This window comes from Haliotis rufescens, unplaced genomic scaffold (genome assembly GCF_023055435.1).
Source record: "Haliotis rufescens isolate VD_foot unplaced genomic scaffold, xgHalRufe1.0.p SCAF_43, whole genome shotgun sequence".
Classification (NCBI taxonomy): domain Eukaryota; kingdom Metazoa; phylum Mollusca; class Gastropoda; order Lepetellida; family Haliotidae; genus Haliotis; species Haliotis rufescens.
Genome location: NW_025964146.1, coordinates 3,241,711 through 3,259,964, shown reverse-complemented (window position 1 = coordinate 3,259,964; position 18,254 = coordinate 3,241,711). Strand labels below are relative to the sequence as shown.

The window sequence follows — 18,254 nt, the reverse complement described above, 5'->3', positions numbered from 1 at the left end:
AAAGTTAAGCTAATGTTTCACTGAACATGTTTCCCTTGCCTCGGGAAGATGTTCGCTGAACAGACCTACAAATGACGAATAACACTGTTAAACAATTTATTGAATGAGTGAGTGAAAGTCTGAAGTCATGCATCCGTGGAATTCGCATAAGTGAAACCCACGAGTGTAGGCATGGTGCAGACAAACCAAGTGACGACCTTGCAGATGGAGATTTAAACCCATGACTATCGTCATCTTAGACTACTGGGCCACCAGCATCACTGGTGAACAAAGACAGTGAGAGAGCCTGTGTTCATACCCGTATCCTGGAGTGATGCTCCTTGATGAGGTACGTCTTGATGGCGTGGTCCAGGAGGTAGTTGTTGCGTTCCCCGCCCTGCCCCTCTTCCACCTCGTAGAAACTGTTGAGGGAGCTCAGCGTGTCCTCCGTGATGTGGACTCGCCTGACAAACAAGAGTAGGGGAGTGAGTTACATCCTTATAATGACTGCAGTGAAATATTTTTAAAACCTTTAAACAGAAAATACAGTAGCTTTCTCCTAATTGTATTGTTTGGTGTTTAACGTTGCACTCTAACGCAGATCTTCATGTTATCTCCTAGTTGTATTGTTTGGTGTTTAACGTCGCACTCTAACGCGGATCTTCATGTTATCTCCTGGTTGTATTGTCTGGTGTTTAACGTCGCACTCTAACGCGGATCTTCATGTTATCTCCTGGTTGTATTGTCTGGTGTTTAACGTCGCACTCTAACGCGGATCTTCATGTTATCTCCTAGTTGTATTGTTTGGTGTTTAACGTTGCACTCTAACGTGGATCTTCATGTTATCTCCTAGTTGTATTGTTTGGTGTTTAACGTCGCACTCTAACGCGGATCTTCATGTTATCTCCTGGTTGTATTGTTTGGTGTTTAACGTCGCACTCTAACGCGGATCTTCATGTTATCTCCTGGTTGTATTGTTTGGTGTTTAACGTTGCACTCTAATGCGGATCTTCATGTTATCTCCTGGTTGTATTGTTTGGTGTTTAACGTTGCACTCTAATGCGGATCTTCATGTTATCTCCTGGTTGTATTGTTTGGTGTTTAACGTTGCACTGTAACGCGGATCTTCATGTTATCTCCTGGTTGTATTGTTTGGTGTTTAACGTTGCACTCTAACGCAGATCTTCATGTTATCTCCTAGTTGTATTGTTTGGTGTTTAACGTCGCACTCTAACACGGATCTTCATGTTATCTCCTGGTTGTATTGTTTGGTGTTTAACGTTGCACTCTAACGCGGATCTTCATGTTATCTCCTGGTTGTATTGTTTGGTGTTTAACGTTGCACTCTAACGCGGATCTTCATGTTATCTCCTGGTTGTATTGTTTGGCGTTTAACGTTGAACTCTAACGCGGATCTTCATGTTATCTCCTGGTTGTAGGGTTAATCTGTAGATAGTTACATAGGGTTAATCTGTAGACAGATACATAGGGTTATTCTGTAGACAGATACGTAGGGTTAATCTGTAGACACAGATACGTAGGGTTAATCTGTAGACACAGATACGTAGGGTTAATCTGTAGACAGAGATAAGTAGGGTAAATCTGTAGACAGAGATACGTAGGGTTAATCTGTAGACAGAGATATGTAGGGTCAATCTGAGGACTGAGATACATAGGGTTAATCTGTAGACAAAGATACGTAGGGTTAATCTGTAGACAGATACATAGGGTTAATCTGTAGACAAAGATACATAGGGTTAATGTGTAGACAAAGATACGTAGGGTTAATCTGTAGACAGATACGTCGGGTTAATCTGTAGACAAAGATACGTAGGGTCAATCTGTAGATAGTAACATTGGGTTAATCTGTAGACAGATACATAGGATTATTCTGTAGACAGATACGTAGGGTTAATCTGTAGACACAGATACGTAGGGTTAATCTGTAGACAGATACGTCGGGTTAATCTGTAGACAAAGATACGTAGGGTTAATCTGTAGATAGTTACATAGGGTTAATCTGTAGACAGATACATAGGGATATTCTGTAGACAGATACGTAGGGTTAATCTGTAGACAGAGATACGTAGGGTTAATCTGTAGACAGAGATAAGTAGGGTTAATCTGTAGACAAAGATAGGTAGGGTTAGTCTGTAGACAGAGATACGTAGGGTCAATCTCAGGACTGAGATACGTAGGGTTAATCTGTAGACACAGATATGTAGGGTTAATCTGTAGACACAGATACGTAGGGTTAATCTGTAGACAGAGATACGTAGGGTTAATCTGTAGACAAAGATATGTAGGGTTAATCTGTAGACAGAGATACGTAGGGTTAATCTGTAGACAGAGATACATAGGGGTAATCTGTAGACAAAGATAGGTAGGGTTAATCTGTAGACAGAGATACGTAGGGTCAATCTGAGGACTGAGATACGTAGGGTTATTCTGTAGACAGAGATACGTAGGGTTAATCTGTAGACAGAGATATGTAGGGTCAATCTGAGGACTGAGATACGTAGGGTTAATCTGTAGACACAGATAAGTAGGGTTAATCTGTAGACACAGATACGTAGGGTTAATCTGTAGACAGAGATAAGTAGGGTTAATCTGTAGACAGAGATACGTAGGGTTAATCTGTAGACACAGATACGTAGAGTTAATCTGTAGACAGAGATAAGTAGGGTTAATCTGTAGACAGAGATACGTAGGGTTAATCTGTAGACAGAGATATGTAGGGTCAATCTGAGGACTGAGATACGTAGGGTTAATGTCTCCTCCTCACCCCGGTAAGCCCCCCGCCTCCATCATGTTGGCCAGGGTGACGTCATTGCTCCACACGTCAAACTGCCACTTCCTCAATCCCAGCACCCCACAGTGCACACGCCCGCTATGGATCCCCACGCGCATGTTGACGTTCACGCCGGTCACGTCACGCACCAAGCTGGAGGCAAACAATGTTTTTCTTTTAAAACAGAGAAGAAACTTAGACATCAAATGTATTCATGCCAGCAAAGTTCCGTGATAAAGAATTTAATTTGTAACCATGGTTACTTGACAAAAGAGTACTAATGAAGGATTAAACGACCTTTGTATACTGAAGGAAAAAAATAAATGAACACTCTCAACATTGTAGAATAATATTTTCCGTCAAAAAAATTAAAATATTCTATCAACAAATACCGCTCTGAGTGAAACTGTATATTTATCGTCTACACCTGCTTTACCTGAAACATTAAAGTACGTTAATATTGTCTTGTTTTCTCTCCCCCTCCCATCTTCCTGAGGCAAGATTAGCTGGTAATTTATTGTAGTTAAATTATAATATTTTTAAGGTAGCAGGTGCAGGTGAGATTCAGGGAGGGGTCACGATGACAGAGAGGCAAAATATCATACAGCCTTAAGGCTGATCTGACCTCTCCTCTCCTTCCCTCCCTACCATAATAAATTACCAGTACCTTAACTGACTTTAAAAGGGTGGAATTTCTGAGATACATTTTGGCTGGCCTAACAAGTCAAACCAAATTTACTACTACCCGGGTACCTGACACCCTATTACCCAGTCCTACCCGGGTACCCGCTATAAGTCTCAAGAGTTGGGTACAAATTGTTTTACCGCAGCCCTGGCATAAACTATTTAAATACACGCATAAAACGATCTGATCATGCATACACTGAAGTTAATTTCTTTCAGTGGCATTTATAAGTTGGTGTGATGAAGTAAGACAAGTTCTATGGATAAACAACTTCTATATTACAATTAGTGCGACGTTTCGGTGTGATGATCACTTGCTTGATAAAGGTGTTAGGATCTACACCAAAATGTCGCAATAATTGTAATAAAGAAGTTGTTCATCCATAGAACTCGTCTTACTTCATACACTGAAGTTGTTAGACGTTTAATCCTTACTCAAACATACAAAAGTCAGAACGAATGAGTGCATAGTCAGAAAGAATTGTGAACATTAGCTATACTTGTAATGTAATACCATCCCAGCCTGAAACCACAGACCAATATAAAAACTGCTTAATGGAATCAACATCTAGTTCATACACTACATGACGATTGCTGTGCAGGATTTGCAAACCGTGTACCAGTGAACTGGGTGTCGACAGCTATTTTCCAAATCTTTTCGTGTTTAAGAAACTTGCTCACATAATTTGATGCACTTTGTGAAGTAAGCCCCTTTTATAACAATATACAACTGATTATTTATAAAATCGTCATCACTTGGCGCATACATTTTGTTTGGAGCAAATGCAAGTGATATGAGAGATGGAATCTGATCCATGTTACGATCGAGCCACGAAATTCCAGCCTAGTTTGGAAAGGGTGGAAACTGGATTTTTATAGTCAGTTACCTCCCTTGCCTCGGGAAAATGCCCCCTCTCGCCTCTCAAATCTTTCTTCCTTTCTTCCTAACATTACATACCTGATTATAATTTGAATGATTCATTTTTTAACCCAATATCATGAAGATAACGATCATAACAGAACCCTTACGCAATGGCTTCAATCATATCCAGCCCCATCTCGACACAGCAGTGGGCATGGTCAGTGCGAGCCTCTTGTAGGCCACTGACGCAGTAGTAGCAGTCCCCCAGGATCTTGATTCTCAGACAGTGGTTGTCCGCGGCGAGGCGGTCGAAGCGAGCGAAGAGTTCATTGAGCAGCTGCACCAGTTCCTGCGCCGTGCACTGAGACGAGAGTGACGTGAAGCCGCAGATGTCCGCGAACAGGATGCTGCAAATATAAACAACTAAATTATACAGAATTCCTTTTTCATTTGCTTACTGAATGTATGTCCTGAAAACTCTCTGTTTGTCTTCTCCTCTGAAGAGATACTGAAAACATTCTGTATCTAACTGAAATCTGTCCCTCAGTCAGAAACTCCAAGAATGGGCTTCACATCATGGCCAATAGAATCAACCCCAGAATTTGGGTGTACATGTAACCTGTGCCCATCCACCTACTCTCTGCCACCAATGTTGCCTAACTTCACGTTACATGGATGACTAGTCCCCTCTGGTGATGTCATCCTATTGTTCTTACGGGGGCCTTCTTTCCACAGAATAACCTCTAATAGCAGGGACTGCCGACAGGAGATCTCTTTGTGCCAGGAATATTCAAAAGAAAGTCCTTCTGTGCCAGGAATATTCAAAACAAAGTCCCTCTGTGCCAGGAATATTCAAAAGAAAGTCCCTCTGTCCCAGGAATATTCAAAAGAAAGTACTTCTGTGCCAGGAATATTCAAAACAAAGTCCCTCTGTGCCAGGAATATTCAAAAGAAAGTCCCTCTGTGCCAGGAATATTCAAAAGAAAGTCCCTCTGTCCCAGGAATATTCAAAAGAAAGTCCCTCTGTCCCGTGTCCCGTGTTCCGTGTCCCGTGTCCTGTGTCCCGTGTTCCGTGTCCTGTATCCCGTGTTCCGTGTCCTGTGTCCCGTGTTCCGTGTCCTGTGTTCCGTGTCCTGTGTCCCGTGTTCTGTGTCCTGTGTCCCGTGTTCCGTGTCCTGTGTCCTGTGTCCCGTGTTCCGTGTTCTGTGTCCTGTATCCCGTGTTCTGTGTCCTGTGTCCCGTGTTCCGTGTCCTGTATCCTGTGTCCCGTGTCCTGTGTCCCGTGTTCTGTGTCCTGTGTCCCGTGTTCCGTGTCCTGTGTCCCGTGTTCCGTGTCCTGTATCCCGTGTTCTGTATCCCGTGTTCTGTGTCCCGTGTCCCGTGTCCCGTGTTCTGTGTCCCGTGTTCCGTGTCCTGTGTCCCGTATCCCGTGTTCTGTGTCCCGTGTCCCGTGTCCCGTGTTCCGTGTCCCGTGTTCCGTGTTCCGTGTCCTGTGTCCCGTATCCCGTGTTCTGTGTCCCGTGTCCCGTGTTCTGTGTCCCGTGTTCCGTGTTCCGTGTCCTGTGTCCCGTATCCCGTGTTCTGTGTCCTGTGTCCCGTATCCCGTGTTCTGTGTCCTGTGTCCCGTGTTCCGTGTCCTGTATCCCGTGTCCTGTATCCCGTGTTCTGTGTCCTGTGTTCTGTGTCCTGTGTCCCGTGTTCTGTGTCCTGTGTCCCGTGTTCCGTGTCCTGTATCCTGTGTCCCGTGTTCTGTGTCCTGTGTCCCGTGTTCTGTGTCCCGTGTCCCGTGTTCCGTGTCCTGTATCCCGTGTCCTGTGTCCCGTGTCCCGTGTTCTGTGTCCTGTGTCCCGTGTTCCGTGTCCTGTATCCCGTGTCCCGTGTTCTGTGTCCCGTGTTCCGTGTCCTGTGTCCCGTGTTCTGTGTCCCGTGTTCCGTGTCCTGTATCCCGTGTTCTGTGTCCTGTGTCCCGTGTCCCGTATCCCGTGTCCCGTGTCCTGTGTCCTGTGTTCCGTGTCCCGTGTCCTGTGTTCCGTGTTCCGTGTCCTGTATCCCGTGTCCCGTGTTCCGTGTCCTGTATCCCGTGTTCTGTGTCCTGTGTCCCGTGTTCCGTGTCCTGTGTCCCGTGTTCCGTGTCCCGTGTTCAGTGTCCTGTGTTCCGTGTCCTGTATCCCGTGTTCTGTGTCCTGTATCCTGTGTTCAGTGTCCTGTGTTCCGTGTCCTGTATCCTGTGTTCCGTGTCCTGTGTCCCGTGTTCCGTGTCCCGTGTTCCGTGTCCTGTATCCCGTGTTCCGTGTCCTGTGTCCCGTGTTCCGTGTCCTGTGTTCCGTGTCCTGTGTCCCGTGTTCTGTGTCCTGTGTCCCGTGTTCCGTGTTCTGTGTCCTGTGTCCCGTGTTCCGTGTTCCGTGTCCTGTGTTCCGTGTCCTGTGTCCCGTGTTCTGTGTTCCGTGTCCTGTGTCCCGTGTTCTGTGTCCTGTGTTCCGTGTCCTGTATCCCGTGTCCCGTGTCCTGTGTTCCGTGTCCTGTGTTCCGTGTCCCGTGTTCCGTGTCCTGTATCCCGTGTCCTGTGTCCCGTGTTCCGTGTCCTGTGTTCCGTGTCCTGTGTCCCGTGTTCTGTGTCCTGTGTCCCGTGTTCCGTGTCCCGTGTTCTGTGTCCTGTGTCCCGTGTTCCGTGTTCCGTGTCCTGTGTGCCGTGTTCTGTGTCCTGTGTTCCGTGTCCTGTGTCCCGTGTTCTGTGTCCTGTATCCCGTGTTCCGTGTCCTGTGTTCCGTGTCCTGTATCCCGTGTCCCGTGTTCCGTGTCCTGTGTCCCGTGTTCCGTGTCCCGTGTTCCGTGTCCTGTATCCCGTGTCCTGTGTCCCGTGTTCTGTGTCCTGTGTCCCGTGTTCCGTGTCCCGTGTTCTGTGTCCTGTGTCCCGTGTTCCGTGTCCTGTATCCCGTGTTCCGTGTCCTGTGTCCTGTGTCCCGTGTTCCGTGTCCCGTGTTCTGGTCCTGTATCCCGTGTCCTGTGTCCCGTGTTCTGTGTCCTGTGTCCTGTGTCCCGTGTCCCGTGTCCCGTGTTCCGTGTCCTGTGTCCCGTGTTCCGTGTTCCGTGTCCTGTATCCCGTGTCCCGTGTTCCGTGTCCTGTATCCCGTGTTCCGTGTCCCGTGTCCCGTGTCCCGTGTTCCGTGTCCTGTATCCCGTGTCCCGTGTTCCGTGTCCTGTGTCCCGTGTTCTGTGTCCTGTGTTCCGTGTCCTGTATCCCGTGTCCCGTGTTCCGTGTCCTGTGTCCCGTGTCCTGTGTTCCGTGTCCTGTATCCCGTGTCCCGTGTTCCGTGTCCTGTGTTCCGTGTTCTGTGTCCTGTGTTCCGTGTCCTGTATCCCGTGTCCCGTGTCCCGTGTTCTGTGTCCTGTGTTCCGTGTCCCGTGTTCCGTGTCCTGTATCCCGTGTTCCGTGTCCTGTGTCCCGTGTTCCGTGTCCTGTGTTCCGTGTCCTGTGTCCCGTGTTCTGTGTCCTGTGTCCCGTGTTCCGTGTCCCGTGTTCTGTGTCCCGTGTTCCGTGTTCCGTGTCCTGTGTCCTGTGTCCCGTGTTCTGTGTCCTGTGTTCCGTGTCCCGTGTCCCGTGTTGTGTGTCCTGTATCCCGTGTTCCGTGTCCCGTGTCCTGTGTTCCGTGTCCTGTATCCCGTGTCCCGTGTCCTGTGTTCCGTGTCCTGTGTCCCGTGTTCCGTGTCCTGTGTCCCGTGTTCCGTGTCCCGTGTTCCGTGTCCTGTATCCCGTGTCCCGTGTTCCGTGTCCTGTATCCCGTGTTCTGTGTCCTGTGTCCTGTGTCCCGTGTCCTGTATCCCGTGTTCCGTGTCCTGTGTCCCGTGTTCCGTGTCCTGTGTCCCGTGTTCTGTGTTCCGTGTCCCGTATCCCGTGTCCCGTGTTCTGTGTCCTGTATCCCGTGTTCTGTGTCCTGTGTCCCGTGTCCTGTATCCCGTGTTCCGTGTCCTGTGTCCCGTGTCCTGTGTCCCGTGTCCCGTATCCCGTGTCCCGTGTTCCGTGTCCTGTATCCCGTGTCCCGTGTCCCGTGTTCCGTGTCCTGTGTCCCGTGTTCCGTGTCCTGTGTTCCGTGTCCTGTATCCCGTGTCCTGTATCCCGTGTCCCGTGTTCCGTGTCCTGTGTCCCGTGTTCCGTGTCCCTATTTACTTATACTGGTACACCTCCAGTGACATCATCCTATTGTTTTCCAATTGGGTTAAATCTCATAAACAGTGATGTCATAATACCCCTCTGACATTATACAATATCCAATATTTTTGTATTAATACGACTTCCATTGATACTATGACTTGTGAATGTCTCTCCCTGGAAAATGCTTTTGCATTTGAACACAATGTTATGAAATGATGTAAAATGAAATGACAAAAGTTCTCTAATATTTCCAATGATTAAACTTCGTATCTGTAGCCCAGTGAGTGAATTGATTAATTCACAATGCTAATTAGAATCTCTTTTTCAAGTACCTGTACGCCAGCAAGAGATGTTTACGTCTGTTTCCTAAGGTTAATGCAAAGTATGTTTGAAACAGGCAAATGTAGACAAATGTTTCAAATTTCTTTTTTTGGTTGATAAGTCAGATAAAACAGTTGCCCTTGGTTTTTATGAAATTTAAAACCCTCACCCCTGGGTAATGAGTGAGTGAGTGAGTTTGGTTTTACGCCACTTTTAGCAATATTCCAGCAATATCACGGCGGGGGACACCAGAAATGGGCTTCACACATTGTACCCATGTCGGGATTCGAACCTAGGTCTTCGGCGTGACGAGCGAACGCTTTAACCACTAGGCTACCCGACCGACCCCTTGGTAATGAATCTCATGCAGTGTTTTACCCTTTTCAGAACATTCATGATGCCAACTTGAAGTTATTTATATGTTAGTGGGAGCAGTCAAAGTAAACTAGTGAGAGGCACTGAAAAAACACAATGTCTTTAAGAATCTCTTTTTAGTTTGCATGTACGCCAGCAAGATGTATTATGTCCGTTTTGAAGGAACATAATGTTTAAAACACAAAACTGTTGATAATGTTGTTTCAGATATTTCGTTCGGCATATAGTTGGACAAAAACGTCCACCTGTCGCCTTGCATTCATTCCTGATTAGTGGTCTGTGCACCTGTCGCCTTGCATCCATTCCTGATTAGTGGTCTGTGCACAGACCACATGCTACCTGTCCTGCAATCAATGATTAGCAACCCACAACAGAAAGCATAGCTCACACACGGGAGTGTTACTATAGCAACAAGACCAATTGATACGAGTCTCAACGACAGTTGACAAAAATAGGTATCAAATCCAAAAACGCATTAAACCCATGTCCTTACAATCTGATTCCCGAGAGGGAGGGATGTCATTTTTGCAACTAAACAGATTCCGTGTAATGTCACCGGGCCAACATACAGAGAATCTCACCCAAGTGTCTTTTGATATATTTATCATCCAACATCATTCTTCCAACTTTTTCAGTTTGTAGACAGTAATAAGCAGTGTCTTAAGTGTAAAAAGTACCAGAGCCATTAGTGATGTCATTTCATTGTGACTTCATGGAAACCAATGACATCACAATGATCTACAAAGCATTGTGATGCAATTTCATAGCAGCGATATCTACAATGTAGATATGCTTGATCTCACCCTAGTGATATCTCCTGAGGTAGCCAGTTTTGGATGATAAACAATGATACAAAAGTTTATCTGCAGGAACAAATTACAATACTTAATTCTCAAAGAGACAATTATCACAATTTCTTATATTTCTAACACAGTATTAATGCAAGCTTATATCATGAATAATTTAAAAAATTCTCTAACTTCATTAACTCTATAAGAGCCAGATGTACATCAGGATACATTACGTAGTTACATGATTATTTGCTTCTCACAGCAACGTAGGCCTCACAAATACAGAAAACATAAAATATGTCTTCAATGTAATCACTATTATGAGATTCGAGATTCTTTATTTCAGTATTGGAGACCTCGTGGCCCAGAGTACAATACATTTACATCTAATTTATTTGTGGATCTCACACAGCTGACATACAATGTTTCCATGATATGTGACGTAATACATAATACATACAAAAATTATGTTTGTTTGTTTCTTGTGTTTTTCAAATTTCTCTTTAGGTACAAAGCAAGACCTTTGATTGTTGAATGTGTTGTAGAGGACATTAGTTCAATTAATTTTTGACGAGAAGGATGTTTATGGTAATATTGTGGAATAAATGTATTTCTACTTTGCTTATAGTATGAACAGACTAGTACAAAATGGTACTCGTCCTCAACAACTAATTCATCACACTGGTCACAGTATAGCATCAGCTGGTCAACATTTGTGTTCGCATTATTTTTACTATAACGCAGTTTTTGTATTTTCAAACTATGCGAAAGTGTGCGGAACTTAGCTAATACACAGATCAAGTCTTTATCTAAAACACCCGATGTGATATACATCTCTGGCGCTAGTAATGACTTGTATGAATTATAATGTGATCACTATTATGTAATTTATAGTAAGGACGTAGCTTTAAATGGTATGGTACATTTCCCAACAGACCTAACCATAAACACAATACTTCACTTCTCCATCAACAGAGAAAACATAAATCATCGGCAGCGTTTTCTAGGGGTTCAGGGGGCCCCCAATAATTAATTTCAAGGTCCTTACAGGAAATATGACGGTCTGTAAAACAATGGAATAGTGTAGTGTACTGTACTGTAAGACTTAGTGATAACGTTCATTAGAGAACCTATATATTTCTTGTCTAGAATTGGGTACAATGACTAGTATTGTGCAACCCCTGGATGTAATGTATTATTTTCCTGCATCCATTCTATACATTTCTGCGTCATGTAAAACTCTGCATCAAACAGAAATCCGATATCGTTCTCTTTTGAAAAAACAATTACCTACACATGAATAAACACTTACAAAGCTTCATGTTCTCTTGTGGAATTTTTCCTGACTAAAAGCCTTGTGGTCAATCCATATCCGTCGTGATATCGACGCCATTATTAGCATGGCCCTGACAGCGACAACACAAGGTCACCGGTGTATATTTCAAGAAGCGTACATGTACAAACGTACTGACAGACTGATAATGGTAATTGAGTGTCAATCATAATAATCCAGTTTCTTTTATTGCTGGTTACTAATTAGGAAGAAAGATCAAAGACTAGGACAGTTGTCTTTTTAGACCAACATTTACTTTGATAAGACTTATGTTGTGATGGATCCCGAGGGAGAGTGCAGGCGTCCTCATCCCCCTTTTTATAGACACCTTCGAGTTAAAGGTCAACACTGCAACTTTGAAGTATTGAAATATGGATGGCTTTTTTTCTTCAAGGCTATAAAACCATGCTTGCCGTAAAAGGCGACTAGCGGGATTGGGAGGTCAGGCTCGCTGACTTGGTTGATGCATGTCATCGATCCCAATTGCATGGATCAATGCTCATGATATCAATCACTGGATTGTCTGGTCCAGACTCGATTATCTACAGACCGGTGTCATATAGCTTGAATATTGCTGAGTGCGGCATTAAACAACAAACAAACAAACACCTCCATCTGAGATACAATTGAGTTGACAACAGATCACTCAGACGCCTCATCTGGTGCTTCTCATGCCAGGTGTGAGGGACAGTTAATGTCAATCAGAACTGTCACACAAGGAAACAACACTTCCGTGATTGGCTACAGCATGACGACAACTAAAGATCAGATCATGACAAACTACTTTCCTGACTGTAATTCATTGCTGTTTCGCGTGCTTGAATTCACCAACAACTGTGTCAAAACGTTATGGTGTTAGAGTGTTTAATAAATTTACTTTCATCAGCTTGATATTCCCGATGACTGAAACATTTTAGAGATGGTTAAGTCTGAGTGATAAACTGTAAGCCGGACAACGTCACTCGGGGTCATTGTGTTATGCATTAATCGTGAGGATAGACAAACAATGCATCGATTCAATGCTAAAAAAAGGTTCGAATTTATTGTGTGTAAGAAACAGATAATTGCACTTGTGCCTGTAAGATACCATTATCTTACACCTCGTGTTAGATACCATTTGTCTTACAACTCATTAGATACGTTTCGATTGTCAAGATACATTTTGAAACAACCTATTTTAAGATGAATTGCATCTGACAGACACTCGTGTAGTAATCTCTGCTCACCCGAGACTGCTAAACTGAGCTGAGGACGATCAAAAATCCAATGCAGGTAGCCCCCATTGACCAGTAGCATTTGAGGACTATATAATTCTGAACCAGTTCTCAATGCTCCAACCTCGTAACAGATTCGAACTGAATAAAACTGACAAAAAATGTAAACATTTTTGTCTTGTTCACGCAGGACTACAGACTATGAGGACTTGTGCACCAAACACTCTAAGGCTGTACATATCAGGCAGGTGTCGCAGTAGGTGCTTCATGCTACGTGAAACACAACTGTGGCAGTAGTGACAGCCACACCTAGTACTCTACACGACCTGGCAACAATGTAAGATGGAATCTGAAGAATTTACGAAGGACTCCTTCCAGGAGCGTCTCCTATGTCAAATGGATTTGTACATGTGTCCGCGTCTCGTCAGGACTCCATCAATCACTGGCCCCACCCACACACCCATCCCTCACATCCCTGCCTGGAGCTGTCATGGGGACAGGTGTGCTATCAGTACCAGGACACACAAGACAACACATCAAGTGAAATGGCCAAATGTTAGTTGGTTACTATGACTCCCACAAATAGGATGATTCAGTGCCCAAACTGTCAAGAGTGCATGGAGTGCTCAGTGTGTTGTGAGAGCTCTAGAGTGTTGCGAGTGCAGAGAGTGTTGCGAGTGCCTGCAGAGAGTCAAGAGTGCATGGAGTGCTCAGTGTGTTGTGAGAGCTCTAGAGTGTTGCGAGTGCAGAGAGTGTTGCGAGTGCCGGCAGAGAGTGTTGTGAGTGCCTGCTGAGAGTGTTGCGAGTGCCGAGAGTGTTAGGAGCGCCCAGGGTGTCGAGAATGTTGCTAGTGCCCAGGGTGCCAAGAGAGTTAAAAGTGCCCAGGGTGCCGAGAGCGTTGCGAGTGCCGAGAGTGTTAGGAGGGCCCAGGGTGCCGAGAGAGTTAAAAGTGACCAGGTGCCGAGAGAGTTAAAAGTGCCCAGGGTGCCAAGAGGGTTGCGAGTGCCCAGGGTGCCAAGGGGGTTGCGTGTTCCCAGGGTGCCAAGAGAGTTAAAAGTGCCCGGGATGTTGAGAGTGTTGCGAGTGCCCAGAGTGCTGAGAGTGCCGAGATTGTTGAGAGTGCCAAGTGCCATGAGTGTCCGGATTGCCTGGCCAACTTCCACTTTTATACATCCATGTTAAGTATGGGGATACGAGAGCCGTAGTGCTTAGATTGCCGTGTGGAACAAGGCTCAGCCGTGATAACACATGCCTTTCCCACTGGGCTGTGACATGAGTGAGTGAGTGAGTGAGTGAAGTTTTATGCCGCTTTTAGCAATATTCCAGCAATATCACGGCAGGGAAACCATACATGGGCTTCACACATTGTACCCATGTCGGGAATCGAACCCAGGTCTTCGGCATGACGAGCGAATGCTTTAACCACTGGGCTACCTGACCGCCCCTGCCCTGACAAATGCTAATCAAGTATATAATCCATGTATAGGTGTTGCCCGTCTCCATCTAAAACCCCTTCATGACCAACCCCTACACTACAGAGACGACACCTTCTCTCATCAGCATCACCTGGTGTATTGATTCTAATCCTATTCAACATCAACAGTAACGCAAACAGTGGAATCACTTTAACAACAATGTGACAACGTAACCTTCATCCGCGTAATAATATCTCGTAATGTTCAACATTATTTATATACTTAATGGAAAACTGCAGTAAAATAGTTCCACAAATGGTGCTGATTGACATTTAACAATATGGCAAAACTGTACTTGTGTATAGAGTGCTTCTAAATACATGAAAGATGAATATACCGGGTTATAGGAGAGTTCGTACTGGATGTAAGATTAAACACTTTCTGTTTGAAAAGGAGAATAAAGGGAAAGAAATGTAAATAATGTGTGCCACAGAGCACTCCTGTAGATGTCAGATGTTAGAATTACAGAGTGACACAGAGCACTCCTGTAGATGTCAGATGTTAGAATTACAGTGTGACACAGAGCACCCCTATAGATGTCAGATGTTAGAATTACAGTGTGACACAGAGCACTTCTATAGATGTCAGATGTTAGAATTACAGTGTGACACAGAGCACTCCTATAGATGTCAGATGTTAGAATTACAGTGTGCCACAGAGCACTCCTATAGATGTCAGATGTTAGAATTACAGTGTGACACAGAGCACTCCTATAGATGTCAGATGTTAGAACTACAGAGTGTCACAGAGCACTCCTATAGATGTCAGATGTTAGAATTACAGAGTGCCACAGAGCACTCCTATAGATGTCAGATGTTAGAACTAGAGTGCCACAGAGCACTCCTATAGATGTTAGATGTTAGAATTACAGAGTGACACAGAGCACTCCTATAGATGTCAGATGTTAGAATTACAGAGTGTCACAGAGCACTCCTATAGATGTCAGATGTTAGAATTACAGAGTGCCACAGAGCACTCCTATAGATGTCAGATGTTAGAACTAGAGTGCCACAGAGCACTCCTATAGATGTTAGATGTTAGAATTACAGAGTGACACAGAGCACTCCTATAGATGTCAGATGTTAGAATTACAGAGTGCCACAGAGCACTCCTATAGATGTCAGATGTTAGAACTACAGAGTGACACAGAGCACTCCTATAGATGTCAGATGTTAGAATTACAGAGTGACACAGAGCACTCCTATAGATGTCAGATGTTAGAATTACAGAGTGCCACAGAGCACTCCTATAGATGTCAGATGTTAGAATTACAGTGTGACACAGAGCACTCCTATAGATGTCAGATGTTAGAATTACAGTGTGACACAGAGCACTCCTGTAGATGTCAGATGTTAGAATTACAGTGTGTCACAGAGCACTCCTATAGATGTCAGATGTTAGAATTACAGAGTGACACAGAGCACTCCTATAGATGTCAGATGTTAGAATTACAGTGTGCCACATAGCACTCCTATAGATGTCAGATGTTAGAACTACAGAGTGACACAGAGCACTCCTATAGATGTTAGAATTACAGAGTGACACAGAGCACTCCTATAGATGTCAGATGTTAGAATTAGTGTGCCACAGAGCACTCCTATAGATGTCAGATGTTAGAATTACAGAGTGCCACAGAGCACTCCTATAGATGTCAGATGTTAGAATTACAGTGTGCCACATAGCACTCCTATAGATGTCAGATGTTAGAATTACAGAGTGCCACAGAGCACTCCTGTAGATGTTAGAACTACAGAGTGCCACAGAGCACTCCTATAGATGTCAGATGTTAGAATTACAGAGTGACACAGAGCACTCCTATAGATGTCAGATGTTAGAATTACAGAGTGACACAGAGCACTCCTATAGATGTTAGAATTACAGTGTGCCACATAGCACTCCTATAGATGTCAGATGTTAGAATTACAGAGTGACACAGAGCACTCCTATAGATGTCAGATGTTAGAATTACAGAGTGCCACAGAGCACTCCTATAAATGTTAGAACTACAGAGTGCCACAGAGCACTCCTATAGATGTCAGATGTTAGAATTACAGAGTGCCACAGAGCACTCCTATAGATGTCAGAATTACAGAGTATCACAGAGCACTCCTATAGATGTCAGATGTTAGAATTACAGTGTGCCACATAGCACTCCTATAGATGTCAGATGTTAGAATTACAGTGTGCCACATAGCACTCCTATAGATGTCAGATGTTAGAATTACAGTGTGACACAGAGCACTCCTATAGATGTCAGATGTTAGAATTACAGAGTGCCACAGAGCACTCCTATAGATGTCAGATGTTAGAATTACAGTGTGACACAGAGCACTCCTATAGATGTCAGATGTTAGAATTACAGTGTGACACAGAGCAATCATTAAGATGCAGTGTAGTTCACAGAATATTACTACTCTGTCATAATGGTCCTGACTTCACAAAGCAATCATTATTGATCATAACGAATACAATATATGTTTTATTTTTCAGTTTGATATCCAAATCAATTGTGTTTCCCAAAGTGAGAACACATTAGCCAGGGAATTGTGTGCAGTCATAAATCTGTACACAAACTACATGTTTAGTGTACTAATTGCTCCATTTGTAATAGTGTGTACTGTATAATCATTCCCGATACCTGAGAAGTATTTTTACGTCACATGTACGTTATGTAAAGCCCTCAGCAATGTCTTGTGTAGACAGCCTATCAGTCAAGGTATTGAGTGAGTGACCGCGTTGGGTTTAACACTGCTTTGAACAGTATTGGAGTCATATCAGTGGTAGAAACTGACAGTTTTCATCCACTGGTCATCATAATGATAACATATAGCAAAACCCTTAAAAAGGACAAATTTCTACTAGTCCTTATGATACAAGAAGTATTGGGCAGTTTGTCAAGGGCTACAGGACTAGTGCCAGTTTGTCAAGGGCTACAGGACTAGTGCCAGTTTGTCAGGGGCTACAGGACTAGTGCCAGTTTGTCAAGGGCTACAGGACTAGTGCCAGGTTGTCAAGGGCTACAGGACTAGTGCCAGTTTGTCAAGGGCTACAGGACTAGTGCCAGTTTGTCAGGGGCTACAGGACTAGTGTCAGTTTGTCAAGGGCTACAGGACTAGTGCCAGTTTGTCAAGGGCTACAGGACTAGTGCCAGTTTGTCAGGGGCTACAGGACTAGTGCCAGTTTGTCAAGGGCTACAGGACTAGTGCCAGTTTGTCAAGGGCTACAGGACTAGTGCCAGTTTGTCAAGGGCTACAGGACTGGTGCCAGTTTGTCAAGGGCTACAGGACTAGTGCCAGTTTGTCAAGGGCTACAGGACTAGTGCCAGTTTGTCAAGGGCTACAGGACTAGTGTCAGTTTGTCAAGGGCATATCTGGCATGTCAACGTAATGTGGGAGGAAAGCCCGAAGTGATGCTGGTCTCAGACATTTACCTTGTGGGTGAAACCCATGAGCAGGCTATGGTGCTAACAAATTTAGAAACATAATCAGGGCGAACTGGGATACGAACCCATGATCATAGGGGCAATAATTATCATTGGTAATAATTCTAAGCATGCTAACTCTATCGCATCATTGCCAAGTTCCTGTATTTTGGCTGCAATCACACTACAACTAATCTTAAGTCTTCTTCACTGTCCACTACACACAACTAGTTGTCACCACATTAGTACCACCAATGAGCATATAGCTCTTCAGCTTCATTAGGTGGGAAAATCCTAAATTCTTTCCCAAAAGTAAAGCAACAAGAGACAGATGAATGGGGAGGTGAGTGAGTGAGTGAGTTGGGGTTAACGCCTCTTTTATCATCCAAAACTGGCTCCCACAGGAGATATCGCTTGGAGTAGATCAAGCGATATCTACACTGTAGATATCGCTGCAATGAAATTACATCACAATGCTTTGCAGACCATTGTGACGTCACTGGTTACCATGACATCACAATCAAATGACATCACTAATGGCTCTGCTACTGAAGCCGTTAGCAGTACTTTTAACACTGAAGACACTGCTAATTGCTGTCTACAATTTGAAAAAGTTGGAAGAATGATGTTGGATGATAAATAAAATCTCACTCTCGTGTCTTTTGATATCAAATATATCAACACTCGTTGATAAAAGTGGCAAAATTCCTCGGCAAGCCTCGGAATTTTTCCGCTTTTATCAACTCGTGTTGATATATTTGATATCAAAAGACACTCGGGTGAGATTCTCTATTTAACAGTATTCCAGTTATATCGTGGCATGAAGTGATGCAGGTCTAAGACGTTTACCACTTTGGT

The 18,254-nt window shown here is 44.3% G+C and overlaps 1 protein-coding gene across 1 annotated transcript in view; it reads right to left on the bottom strand.

Moving 5' to 3' along the window:
• The window catches only part of LOC124151151 (adenylate cyclase type 5-like), an 87,706-nt gene that overhangs the window by 15,219 nt on the left and 54,233 nt on the right, over positions 1–18,254 (bottom strand). The window contains exons 5-7 of the mRNA XM_048382978.1: positions 4,484–4,723; positions 2,765–2,923; positions 299–443 (exon numbers count right to left, since the gene is read on the bottom strand). Of these exons, the coding sequence (XP_048238935.1) occupies positions 299–443; positions 2,765–2,923; positions 4,484–4,723 (544 nt within the window). The remainder of the gene's footprint in view (positions 1–298; positions 444–2,764; positions 2,924–4,483; positions 4,724–18,254) is intronic.